Source organism: Elaeis guineensis, chromosome 1 (assembly GCF_000442705.2).
Source record: "Elaeis guineensis isolate ETL-2024a chromosome 1, EG11, whole genome shotgun sequence".
Taxonomy (NCBI): domain Eukaryota; kingdom Viridiplantae; phylum Streptophyta; class Magnoliopsida; order Arecales; family Arecaceae; genus Elaeis; species Elaeis guineensis.
Genome location: NC_025993.2, coordinates 34,412,001 through 34,426,892, shown reverse-complemented (window position 1 = coordinate 34,426,892; position 14,892 = coordinate 34,412,001). Strand labels below are relative to the sequence as shown.

Genomic DNA, 14,892 nt, shown 5'->3' with positions numbered 1-14,892 from the left:
ATAACTCATTAACCCTATTATGAACATAACTTCAGTTTGTTTATTTATCTAGGATTTGATTCTAATTTGGGATTATCCCACCCAAGGGATATGAATACAAGAAGCTATATTCTACAGAGACTTGATATTCAGCTTTTCTTTTTCAAAGAGTGAAAGATTATTTGACAGAACAGTAAAAGTTTTTAATTAACATAGTTAGCCCAAAAAGATAGAGAATCAATATTCATGTGGTATATTTTTCTGACAACACTTTCTTGACATTAACAGAGTTTGAGGACTTGCCTCAATTTGTTGTTCTGGGAAATATACATTTGCTAGGTTAGCTATCATACGGTTAGCAATGATATAGTCTTTTCCTGTGACCAATTTTTACATTTTTTTGCTTTCCTGAAAATATTTCCTTTAACTGCCTGGATGAAGTGACTGTTTTGTTGTTCAATCTCATGCTCCGTACTTTATTTTGTTTGACTGAATTCTAAGGGGAAAAGTTCAAGCATGAAGCAATTATATGTTCAAACTAGCTTATAACCCCATGCCATGCACAGGATGTGATTTTTTCTCGAAAAAATATTTTATTTTATTGATTTATAAATATCTATTTTGTATATTTTTAAAAATAATTAAAAATAATGAAAAAATATATTTTATGCATCATATAGATTATAAGTTATTTATAAATTATTTTATTTTTTTAGTAAATTTAAGATTTTTTCTCCATTTATATATATATATATACATATATATATACATATATATATATATATATATATACATATATATATATATGTACATATACATATACATAAATATATACATATATATATATACATATACATATATACACACACATATATATATATATATATATTAAATATATTAGATATCACGTTCAAATTTCGGACCGAGAGTTTCAAATTCCTACTTCCCAGAGTATGTAGAGTAAAATATTCCAAATTCCCATAGTAACATGGAGGTGAGTTTACTATTCCTCTCCATTTCCTTGAAAGTGTGTCCTCTCCTCTACTGCTCCCATATACCATGTGCCAAGAGCATATGGTTACTTCATGACAAATTGCTCATGCTCGTGTATTTGAAGAAAAATGCTCATGCAGAGGCTTGAATGGCCAAAATCACCAACCATATTTTGATGTAAGCATAGAAAGTTAGTCCAGTCTAGTTCTCTGGGTAAATGGAATGGTTCTTCTCTAACTACTACAAGTCTGCCCCTACAATTTCTAAGTTGCTCTTCGATCCCATTTCAAGGTCAGCAAGAACTTCTTCAATGCATGAATCCAACTGAAGCCTTCTCTGGTGATAACCCCAAGTCACACATTTCTTTCTCCTATCTTTTCAGCAAACCATCAATATCTGCCAGCTTAGATAATTTAATTGAGTCTGCTATCCATCAACCTTCAGCAAAATACCTCATTAAAGTATTTAAATATTAGATGACAATTCCTTCTGTATATATTCTTTTTTTAAAGATCGTTCAGGTCAAAAGATATCCAAAATATGCTTCTCACACCACATCAAGAAACAAAATTATCTGCTTTCCAACCCTCTAGGGTGGAAATAGTTAAGGGTTGAATCGGGCCGGGTTGGGCGGGGCCCCACCTCTACCCGAGCCCAACCCAAAAATTATTTTCAGGCTTCAGACTAGGCTTAGGCCCGATAAATGTGAAAAAATCCAGACCCAAGCCCGACCCAAATCCATTTGGGCCAGCCCACCCACTCACGCTTCTCCTCCGCCTTGTCCTCCGCTGCCGCTGCCGCCACCGCCAAGACTGCCTTCAAAACCATCTCTGACGCCTTCGTCTCTGCCAACTCCGCCCCCCTCTAAGTCTATGATGCCCCCACCTTCGTCACCACCCGATCATAGCCCGCCGGCTTCCGAAGCTCTAGATCCTTCTCTACCATCCCCCTCTAGCTCTCCAAAGGGGGCAGAGGGTCCGCATCGAGGCCGCTCGATCAGGGTTTCCTCTCTGGGCCGATCGAGCGGTGGGCGCTCTCGGGCCCACTCGATGCCATGCCTTTCTCCACCCCACTCATGAAGAAGACCCACGGTATCTCAAGGAGGCTCTGAAAGCCATCCCTCTTCCAACAGAGCCTCTTAAAGAAAAACCGCCACCCTTGGCTGATCCCCCTCTAAAGCTTCACCATCCGACGAAGTGAACTCGGTGACGCACCCTCTCCGAAGGAAACGAAGAATGAAAATTAATTAGATCTTAGGCTCGGGCTTGAATGTCGGGCTAGGTCGGGCTTGCAATGAGCGATGAGGGAAGACGGAAGACGACAATGGCCGACGGATGGACATAGACCACAGCCAAGGGCAGGGGCTAGGGCTCTTCAATGCGGGAAGACTAAAGCCAGAACACTAGATCTCGTAAAGGTCCGTTAATTATGTATTTATGTTCGGGCTACTTGATTAATCGTTTTAGCTCGAGCTAACTCGTTTTAGCTATTCAGGCTAAATCAATTTAAGAAGGGAACTAGGCTCGCACTAAAAAAGTTAGTCCAGTCTAGTTCTTTGGGTACTGGAATGGTTCTTCTCTAACCACTGCAAGTATGCCCCTAGGTTTTCTAAGTTGCTCTTCAATTCCATTTCAAGGTCAGCAAAAACTTCTTCAATGCATGAATCCAACTGAAGCCTTCTCTAGTGATAATCGCAAGACACATTTCTTTCTCCTATCTTTTCAGCAAACCATCAATATATGCCAGCTAAGATAATTTAATTGAGTCTATTATCCATCAAACTTCAGCAAAGTACCTCATTAAAGTATTTAAATATTAGATGACAATTCCTTCTATATATATTCTTTTTTTTAAAGATCAAGCAGCTCAAAAGGTATCCAAAATGTGCTTCTCACACCACATCAGAAAATAAAATTATCCGCTTTCCACCCATCTGGGGTGGAAACAGTAGAGCCTTTTGCTATCTAAGTTGAACACAATTCTCCAAAGTATTAAACTTGATGTCATCCTCAAATAAAGCACTCCACCTTCTTCCCCTAAAACCCTACTCTTCTCCCTCCTCTCGCTTCCTCTGGTAGTGAAGAAAAAGAGAACCCGCCCTCTCCTCTCTCTCTCTCTCTCTCTCTACAATGTCCATCATTTTCTTCTTCACATTTCTTCTCCTTCCTCCTCCTACCCTTCACCCTCCCCCAACCCTGCAAAATATCATGCTTCTACCAAGATTAAGATCTCAAAACCTCAAGGAACCAACCCACACCACCACAACTCGCACAGAATCCCATATATCAGAGAAAAAACCCAATCGGAACCTAAGAAACCCCTCTAATCTCTCTCAAGTGCTCTCCTTTCCCATAGATCTCTAAACAAGATAATGAAATGAAAAGAAAAAGAAGCAAAAAGAAAAAAAAACATCATCTATGTGGGAAAAAGGTCTTAACCTAAATTTTTTATATGTACCTAGGCATAGCCAAAACAAAAATGGAGGGAATAGCTAGAGAGAGGGAGCATGCGCTTATTCAAGAGATGGAATAGTATTTAAGACATGGCCCCACATCTCTGACACATTGGAAGTATTGGCAACCGGTTGCCCATTTTTTTACTGTTTCATGCATAACCAACTCGAGAGGTTTTTATTAAATATTTTTCAGAGAATAGAAAGCCAATTAGACTCTAAATCCGACTGCAAACCTTTTGTTATCACCTAGCACAAGCCAGGTGCGATGTAATTTTCCTATGGCTGAAAGGAAAGCAATGTTAAACAGCTCACAAATGTGACTTGATGCAGAATGTGGAATAAATCCATCGAAGTCTGACAAAATGTGATGTCAGAAAAGCTAAGTTATATTTATTGGATTTTCAATGGTGATGCAGATGCATGTGTGTTTCAATTTTTTTTTTCAAACACCGCAGCAGAATAGAAGATTAAATTTTTTTTTAATCTAAATCATGCATGCACAAGAATAAACATACAAGGATCTACTTCATATGCTAAAATTTACATATGCTGATTGTATGTTGAAATTGAATATGTGATCAAATCATATACCTATATCGCTAATCCTTTCTTTGAATCTGGATCTAAAAGAAGATAGGTTCTCCCTTGACCGTGCAAGTGCCCGGCCTCTACGGGTTTCCACTCAGGATCAGCCTGGATTGATCCTCTTTGTAAAGACCCTTCTTCCCAAGTAGGATCTTCCCTACGTATCTAAATCCGTCCTGTTGATCAACCTTTGATCCTTTCCTTTGATCTTCTCTTTTCTTCTTCTTGATCTTGATCTTTCTTTCTTGATCTTGGAGAAATCAAGAACTACGAACCAGATTGGAGAAGAGGGGACGCCCAACTAACTTGGACGGTTGGATGGTGGAACTTCCAAACTCTTTTAAACATGAGAGGAAGAAAGAGGGGCGTGTAAGAAGATGGCGTGAGACAAGGGAGGCGCTGATTTTGTGATCTGAAATCTGCGTTAAAAACACTAAGGGTGGCGTCTCTTAAAAAGATGAGTTGTTTGGGTTCCAACCAAAATTTAATTTGGTTCAAAAAAGTATTCCTAATCATATAAGGATTAGTGTTTTAATTCAGCCAACCACCCAACTAATCCATGCCAAAGTAGGGAATAAGGGGGCCGCCAACTATTGGCGCCCTCTTAGGATTTCTCATGCACAAAAACACACGGAAAAGAGGAGGCAGTCCCTTGGTTTCTTTCTTACATGTTAACCACCATATGGGGCGCCCCATCTTGATCCAATCAAGTGGCGCCCCTTCTTGATCAAGGAATTAGTTAGTTTGTTAGGGGATTAGGCCCCTTCTTAGCTTGATCCAAACCTATTTGGGCAGCCAACATTTGAAGCCCTTTGAATCTAATTCAAATAGGTTAAATGCAGGAAATTAACTTGAATTAATTCTTATCAAATAAGCAATTCAAGTCTAAAGAAGAATTGGGTTTAACCATGTACTATCAAGATTCTCTTGAATCCAATAGGATTTCTCCTGAATCCAATAGGATTTCTCCTAAATCCTAATCCAATTGAGACTTCATAAGCCCAATTGTTTAATCCAAGTCAAATTCATTTGTTGTGACCCCATAAATTCAATTCTGTCTGGTAGTAAGATATACCATAATCTCTATCATAGTATCATTGAAACAATTTCACTCTAACTCAACAAGGATTGTCGATCCTTAACAATTCTAGTGAGTTCTCACAATCCGCCAGTGACACCTAGCAATATGTAATGGCAACCCAACAAAACCGAAAAAAAACCTCAAGGTGTAGTTTTCGTGTGATTCAATCCCTCTATCGTGAGTCCCGACTAGATGGCAGATCATGAATAAATTGTCAAACATAATCATTAGTCATATGATAGATTCGATTAGCTCAAGTCCAATTATGATTCTTATGAAAAAAATTTTTCATCAATCACACTGTTGTGGCCACAAACTCACGAACTTAGCCTCTCAAATTCTATAAGACTACTCCTTTCTATCAAAATCGATAGATTCCATCTAGATACGCACCCTACTCCTACAGTGGACCAACTGTAGTAGCCTCACTGTGAGCAACGGTGTCATCGCAGGTCAAAAGACCATTCACACAACTACAGCATCGAGACAATCACTGACGATTGAGTAAAAAATCCATGTGACTTCTCGTATAGTCATGCTTAGTACTAGTTGTTCTCTAACAACTACCCACACTTGTCGCTCAGTGTCTCTACACTGTAGATCAGAGACTCATCTACCCCAAAAGAAACGATCTGTGCGTCAATCTATCTGAATCAATCACCGTCCTCTTATTGATACTATGACCGGGAGCAATTTAGAAATTAATTATACATATCTCTAATTCTCAATGCTTTGAGAATATGTATCGTAAATATTAATTCCATGGATGACTCAAGGACACATCACACTTGAATGAAAATAAAACTTATCTTTTTATTGATCAAAACAATGTTTTAAGTACAAAATTGTGTTCTAAAGTTATTACAATATGTCAGTCATATACGCTTCTAGGACATACATCCGACACTATCATCACGAAACAGGACATTGAGCCCCAAAATAAACATCCCACCTATTTTAATTTTTTTTATATAACACGTTTAAATTGTTTTTCGATTTTTTTTGCGTATAGTCTCTGCTTTTATATATTATTTATGCATGGCGCATCTTCCCAAAACTCAATACTACCTAACTCCAAAAGCTTTCAACATAACATATTTATTAGTTCCCACTTCCCATGCCTTTCCCCAGTGCCCACTCAGCCTAGAGTTTTTGAGATATTTGTGTTTCAAAATATTATTAATGCTGGATTCAAACTTTTTAAAAGGAAGAGCCAAAAACTTCCATTAGACTTGAGAGAGGATGAGTCAGCGAAGCATCTGCCATCAGAACAAAAGCATCTCTTCTTATCCTTGCTTTATCCCTCCCCTTCCGAATCTTACATCCCTTCCTAACTTAAACCCACCTCCCCCCTCCCCTCTCCCCGACCTTCTTCCCCACACTCTCATAGCGGCGAACTCCTCTCCTCTTCTCTACAATGCCTCACTCTCTTCCTCTATTCCCATCTCCTCTCCCTCTCTCCCCTTCCCCTTCTCCTTTCGTCCCCAATCACTCACCTTCTGATGAAAGTTGAACATGAGACCGGCTCCAAAGATGATCTTTCTCATCCAAGACCCAGACGGCTTCGTCCCACCATCACTAACACCATCCTCCCGAGCTTGGTCTTACCCATAACCCCTGCCCCGCTGCCGGCCCCAGAAGTACTATTTTTTCTACAGCCACCGTAAGCCCTCCTCTCGAGCTCAAGTAAGCCGCCACCCCGTCGTCCGCATCCCCTACTCCCGCAAAACCCTTCCGCGCCTCCTCTGCCACTAGCCCCATCCCTGCCCCTGCCCCTGCTCTTGTCGACTCCTCCACCAGCAATGGCCTCCCCCTCTCCCTCCACGTCATCCCCTTCCTGGACCCCACCGCCACCGGCCTAGCCCTTGGTGAGGAGAACCTCTCCACCATCCCCGCTGCCCACTTCAACACCTTCATCATGGCACTCTTCCTCCAACTCCCTCCGACCTAGAGTCCATCATATTTCTTTCCATGCACTTCTACGAGCATTACGACATGCCAGGCGAAGGCCTCTGCATTAGGGCCATGTGGCAAACGAAGGCCCACCAATGCAGAGGCTTCCGTTTTAATATGTATATATATATATCAGATCCCAATAACTCAAAACCAAATATCCACACTGATGTAAAAACAGGACTTTCAAATCTTTGCATACATCTGATAGATCTGTATATCAAATTTTGCAACCAAAATACCATAGAAATCATTAAGAGAAAATACAACTTAGGTTCCCTAATATTTTTTTTTTACATGTAAACTTCGAAACTAAAATTTGTTTTAAATTCTTTATCTTCATTCAACAGTGCTTATCAGATAGAGACTTAATTGAATTCTTTCAAAAAAAAAAAAAACTCACCTGGCCTTTATCTCTTCTTCCTCTACCAAATTTACGCTGGGGGAAAAAATTGCATTGCCTTCCCCAATATCTCTCCTCCCCCATCCTACCCCCCTCTTGTGCATCAGTTTATCTATTTCTATTTACGCTTGTTTGCAATAATTCAAGGAATTATCCTTATTCTGTTTATTCTTTTTTGGATATGTGCATTTCATGTGCCCTAATTTTTATTTATTAATCTTATATTTTAGACTTTTTATCTTGTATCTATTTATATTTAATTTAATTTAACGGCCTCTAATCAAATCCGGTTTTTATTAGCTCTTTTTAAATGTGCATCATATGTCAAGATGGCTAGTTTAATTAAAATCGTGACAGAATTTCCTAAGAGAACCACCATGACACCTAAAAAACAGCATCACAATGCAGGCCAGAAAAACTACAACATAGATAGCCTTGGAGTCTTTTTGAATAGAATGTAAAACCCAAAAGATATGCTAGCCAAAAGCCATATGTAACAGTTGCCATGAACAACATATGATACCAAGCATATGGAATTGGCCATTGACAGAACATAGATAATGTGATTTACGATGCAGCAGAGCCAGTAAGGGATAAATTACTACTAAAATACTCAGGGCCCATTTGCTACTGCTTTTATCTTCTGTTTATGTTTTCAAAAAAATCCAACAAGATAATTGAACTAAACTGAATAAATATGTAAGATGAAACCCTTCTTTTAAAATTGTTTGTAAAGCCTTAAGAGAATTTGGCAGCAAAGATTCATTACATTCACAAAACAAGTGAAAATAAAAGCAAGGGACTGGCAGAAGTTCCATGCAAATGTCATCTCTGACATCAATCCCCATCTATATCACACTTAATAGCTGCGAAACAAAATCAGAAAGCCAACAAGGATACCAAACAGACCCTCAAATATTTCTATAGTAAGCAATGAATGAACTGGACAAATAAGTGAACAAAATCAAAATAATCACCAGATCAAACTTTCAGCCAAGTAGCAGAAGAAAAGATTGTCAACACAGACAAAAACAAATTATACCCAGTGTAATAATTCTTTGGAAGGTATACATCCTTCACAGGACCAAACCGTTCAAATGGAATGCGTAGATCCTCAGGCCTACATACAGAAATTAAAGGAAAATTACATTAATCTTTTAAAGATAAGCTGGATGTGAGACACAAGCAGTAACAAAAATAACAGAAACTAACAGAGAACAGAATATTCACTTCTCTCAAATCATATTTTTCATTGTAAAATTAGTAAGCTTTAAATTGATATTGACTCCAACAAGAAGATTTAAAAAGTTAAATAGCTGAATAAAAGCATAATACCATCTAAAATAGTACATGCAGGATGTTGCGGCAAGACATGTTCTCCGTAACTGACATTTCTTTTAATTGATACCTTAGTATCTTGTATCAAAAATGCTTAACTAGAATGGTGAAGTGACAGTCAATAAAGCTAAACCAAACTAAATTCCTAATATACTTTCTCATTAGTATATCATCACACTCAATTACAGTGAATCACAAATAGACTACGGTTTTGTCAATTTTTCTACATATAGAAATTTGTTTACAAGTGTAGTCAAAATTCAAATGACTTGAGAAATAGCAATTACAAGGATAATGTCCTTAATTGAGCTGAGGGTAAAGGGATCTAGGTTGTATCAGAATTTATGGAGGTTGAAGGGTCCTATACTAATTCTTTAATGTAATAAAACTAACTTTGCTTTCTCTCGGTAATAAAAATTCATCATAGCTTTTTTTCCCCCCTCCACCAGTATATTGAAAAAGCTAAGGGCCCATTTTTTGATGGGTAAATATCATTGGAAAGTTGGTCAACTTTTCCATTTACCAATTTATCCATGTTCTCATGCTTCTCTACATGGCCAAGTTATTTTCCTATGGCCAGCATTTACCCCTGAAATGGGCAGAAATAGTCACCCACCTAGGTGGGTAAATTTTTTTCCCATCAGCCAGTAAAATAACCTTTTTATTTTGTTCTTAAAATACCCCTAACCCTAACATTACATTATATTATTATATAATAAAATGATGTAATATGTATATTACATATAATGTAAAATATAATATACATAATATAATATTCTAATTTCTATGCATGATATATATTATATATAATATATACTATATATAATTTTTATATATTAGAATATGTATTACATAATATTATACATATAATATATTATATATTATAATATACATTATAGTGTTGTTATATTATATTGTATTATATATAACAAAACTTATATATCATTATAAATACAGATTTCCAGGTAAGTTTTTTATCCCCCAAAGAACGGGCCTTACGAGTACAATGAAGACAAGAATAATTTTTCAACAATGCAAAAAGGAAACAAAAGTCTCCATTAACACGGTCGGAAGCAATAATGGTGAGAACTTATAACATTGAAAGCAAAACAAATTAAAGTGAACCCAAAATTCCACATGAGAGTTTTTACTACTTAATAATGTATGATGCAATGAAATCCAAAGTTTTCCCTTTTTAAGGATAACTGATTTAAGTTAAAGAGCATGTTCAGCAATGCCTCTTTTAAAAAGCCATTCTCAGGAAGCACTTTATTATAAGTTATTAAAATATAAAGAACTTCATGGATTTGATGTCTCATAATCACAAATTGCAGAACAACTTGTCAAACTTGGGTTATCTTCAGATTAATTTGGGTTCGAGCTTAATTTGTATTACATATAGGCAGACTTCATATATTATTCGACCAAAAAATGCTTTCAATGATCAAAGGAAAATATGAAAAATGCATCTGCACGGATTAGTTAAAAGAAAAATATGAAATATCATTTGCCAGATCACGGCACTAGTCCAATGTGGAAATTGGTGAATGGCAGAGCAGTAAGCGGGGCCTGAAATAACAACACTAACCCGCCTATGTACCATACCAATTACCAACTGTCACACCACGTTAGCCCTGTGACCTGAGTGGCAATCTGAAGGGTGATTGATAACAATACTCCATTCAATATACAAAGAGTTAGTTAGCCCACAAGAGCAGAAGCCAGAAGCTACTTTTCTAGCTTCTTCTAAATGACAATTTTTACTTGTGTTTATTCGATAAGCACTTCTCAAATGACAATATTACTAAACAATTATATTTTCATAAAAAGGACATTTTTCACTTTAAAAGTCACAAGATGACTTCTTTTAAGCAACATCAATGCACCCATATTCTCTTTCTATTTAAAAAAATCAAATAAATAAAAAATGAAGCTCCAGAATTTCATCCTCCATGACAATAAGATTCACTTTTGCTAATAATGAGACTTCCAGTTTCCCTGAAATAAATGAAACCTGATCTTGAGAAGGCGCCAATACAACATGACAATATAAATTGACAACAAAAGAGAAGATGCTAGGTAGTATCTTAATTCCTTGTAAATTATGCTTCTAATTAAAAATTGTACCCATTAAATAAGACAATCACTAGTTGACCAAGAAAGCTTTCATCCTTTAGGAGTATTGAAAAATAGCTCACTTTGTTCTTTTCAGGAAGAACAAGACCACTTATTTGGGATTAAGCCATAAAAGGGCATAACTTTTCCAAAAATTACACATGGCTCCCGCATCCAGACTTTTCCCTGCCCATAGTAACCACTATAATAGCACAAATTAAGAAAAGAAAGCTCAACAACTTCATCTAAATAATTGAAATATTTATCTTAAAAAAAAAAAACAAAGAAGTTCTCATTTTTTCCAACTGAAGTTATCCTTCTTATCAGTTGTCCTCATGATCACATAAACCAGCCCAAAACTAGACAACATCACAGTACATACTGAAACCTTCCCTGAAACCAGAGAAATTTAGATATGTAATGCAAGAAATATTAAGGGCAAACTCGATGATGCTAATCTCAATTACTTTCACTCATCTGATTTAAAACCATCATCCTTTCATGGGCAACATTAAAGTCTACATCATATACTATTATTATCATCATCATAATGAAATTCACTTTGATCAAAAATTGGTCCGTACAAACTATTTACCATCGCTAAGTACATAAAATCAACCCAAGTACATTACATAGAATTTCTTTTACCAAAGAGACAGATGAAGGCAAGCTCAGTGCACATGAAGGAACAGCATAGGCAGAATGACACCACAATAAACTCTTGGATAGTTGATAAATGAGGATCCTATTTCTGGCAAGTTACAAATTGCTAAAATTGGCATTATACAAACCAATTCAAAAAAACCAATGAATACCTAACTCTACATAAAGAAAGCTCATACTATTATGAAAAACTAAGAACAGCATCTAAAATTAAAACACCTTAAAAATCTAACATACTACTCACTGAGTGCAAAATGTGTCAAGTATCTCCCCATTGCAAGTCATCAAAAAAATCTTTTTATCTGAATGCATATTCAAGAGCTATGTTACAATACATTTCAAGATAACCTAAACATCCTTCTTAGAAAATCTTATAAATTGTTCTCCATAATTGTGTATGACTTTCCTAATCACTTCCTAATTCTAAGCCTCAGGTCCCTATCATTATATTAGTGGCACACATCTAATCCCTGTTTAGGTGTGACTTTGCATGATGATAAGGGCAAAACTTTAAATTGCAAAATGGCTGAACCAATGCCAACCACAAAATCAAAATTTTTGTGAGAGAATAGACATCATGCTTCAGATTTCATATCAATGGCATATACCTGAATAAAGAGCATGATACTATGCTCCTATAAAAGGAATCTAGTAGTATAAGAAAGGAGATACAATGTACATAATCATAACCTAAACAGGCTTATTCAATATGATTAGGACAGCTATTTATTTGGTACTAACGGCATGATCAAAAGAAGCACATGCTAACCCAATTACCTATCACCTACCTGCAGCCTGCATCTATTGTAGCATAAAACTTTGGGCGGTACCCAGACTAAAAATCCGGTTTGGAAACAGGACCATTTTGGAGACCTTCTTAGAGTTCCACCTTTACATGGCCCACATAATTAAAATTTTGTAAAAAAAAACTACAAGTTCATTGGACTAATAGCGAAGAATTTCTACAGTTACTATGAATGTATTTTGTTTTAAAAAGTTACAGCTGTTTCCTATGATAATAACCAACATTGACAACAAGATATCAAGAAAATTAATGAGAGCTCCTGCAGATTAATATTCATAATACACTATTTGCTTAAAAAAAGATTTTTATGAAAATTCTCATCGCTCAATATGAAAATGCACGGGCACACACAATTAGCAGTAAGGAGCAACCTATAAAATTCTTCCTGACAACTATTTACATGCTTGCACCTGTCTAAATTAATTACCAAAGATGCAGTTAATTAGAAAAACAGTTATCTTGAAAGCAAAATCAAATATGATCCTAATAGGAGTTGCCAAATTTTCTAAAACAAAAGCAGATCATGATATTGCAAAATTTAGACTTTCCATGGCAATAACCTAATTTATCAAAGAAAAAACTCAGGGAAAAAACATAGTTGAGCTGTAGCTTTCATCTTCTTGAGGCTAATTTATGCGTTAATAATATATGGTTTTGTGATTCTACCCCTCAGTTTTCTCTCCAGTCTCCAACGTCGTAACTTTCAAACTCTAGGTACGGACCGTATTCTATTGGACAACCGAAACACGTTCTTTTACGCACTTTTTGCTCCCCCTCCCACCCCCCCAAACACCAACCCACCAAAAAATAAAAATAAAAATAAAGCCAAAATAAACAAAAGCCAGACACAGGCTCTAGGCACTGAAACAAAGCATAAACCAGCAATTATTAAGACACTCATCCTAATACCAACATATGATGAAATTGATCTGAAGAATCAACCAATAATTGAGAAAAAAATTATTTATCAAATCAATTAAAAAAATCACGATTTATGGTAGTAAAAGAAGAGAACTTTGATAAGACCCTAGCGCTGGGGGGAGGTGGCAGGCGAAAAGCATATGAAGTACGGAGGAAAAAACTCTAACCCTAGATGAAGGACGGACAGAAAGGACGAAAAAACCTTGCGTCAAGGGCGATGTTGCGGATGAGGAGGCCGGAGGGCGCGGAGGGGCGGCGGTCCCTGTAGCCCCGGCCGCCGCGGTACCGGTCGCGGGGGTCGTCGTAGCGCTTGCGGCGGGGAGGGCTCCGGCTCGCCCGCCGTGGGCTATAGCTCCGGCTTCGGCTCCTGTACCTCCCCATGAGATAGAAAGAAACCCTAGGCGAAGGGGGGAAGAAGATTAGGACCGCTTTCGAAGGGGTGACGGGAGAAGGGCCCCAAAGAGGCTTCAAGTATATCGCCGTGAACGCGAGGGAAACTGCTTACCAAAAAAAAACGCGAGGGAAACGGGCGAAAGTGACCCGGGGGATCTCGCAGGGCCGGAGCATGGTTGACCCCGACCTGACCACGTTTTGTTTTTTGGGTCTTGACATTAGAGCAGGGCCCAACCCACCACATAATTGGATTGGATCGTGTCAGGTTCATGAAATTTGTGTTTTTTTTATGTAAGTTCATCAAAATTATGTTGGACCCGCAAAGTCGTTCCTCACGGGTTGAGGTTCCGTGTAACCTAGACCTAAATCAAAATATTTGAGTCTACATTGGGTCATGTTGGCAATCAGATTTGCTCCCGCTGACTTAATATCAGCCTCCCGACTTATAGTCGATCATCTCAACTATAAATTGGCAACAGGTGATGAAACATCAATCAAGTGCATAATTCGATTTTATATAACAATACTAGAGAACAAATAGCTGACTATTAATCGGTAAGCTGACGACAGTTGGCAATTCTCAATCAGTCCCTTGGAGGGACCAAGTCTATCATGATGACTCGACCGACTCCGTAACTGATGGCCAATTGGTATATCAGAGTCACGGATCGATAGTTATTCGGATTTCTATAATTGCCGACATACAGTCGGTGCACTCAGACTACCGACATAAAGTTGGTAAATCAAAAACTACTAGAGTAGAAAGCACATAACGGCCACATATCATGATCATCAGTGGGCATTAACTGTTCATCCCACAATCATATAGTACCGAAATAAGTAGGATCCACATGCCTAATCATTACAAACGGTTATTAATAACTCGTCTATAAAAAGAAAGTAAATGAACAGCATTGGTAAGATACTTCTGAGCTGACACTCTACCAATTTTGATATTCTACTTTTTGTTCAACCACTCTCTATTGAATTAAACATTGGAGGATCTTCGCCGGACACAACTTCGGTCAGTGTGGACTTCTTTTGCTGGTGCTCTTCACCGGCATTAGGCACTCCAAAGGATTGGCCACAATAGATTGGCGCGTCAGGTAGGGAGGAGAAAAACGAATTCAATAATGGCAAAAATAAGAGCTCAGAATTCTACCAGCTTCGTCAGGCAATCTTCCCATCGAGAAGATCTCTCTTCTCCA

General features: G+C 37.5%; 1 protein-coding gene across 1 annotated transcript in view; it reads right to left on the bottom strand.

The window, feature by feature from the left end:
- Positions 1–13,756, bottom strand: part of LOC105032168 (serine/arginine-rich SC35-like splicing factor SCL28) — a 35,401-nt gene extending 21,645 nt beyond the window's left edge. Inside the window, exons 1-2 of the mRNA XM_010906535.4 lie at positions 13,494–13,756; positions 8,492–8,569 (exon numbers count right to left, since the gene is read on the bottom strand). Of these exons, the coding sequence (XP_010904837.1) occupies positions 8,492–8,569; positions 13,494–13,672 (257 nt within the window). The 5' untranslated portion in view covers positions 13,673–13,756. The remainder of the gene's footprint in view (positions 1–8,491; positions 8,570–13,493) is intronic.
- Positions 13,757–14,892: the final 1,136 nt, after the last annotated feature.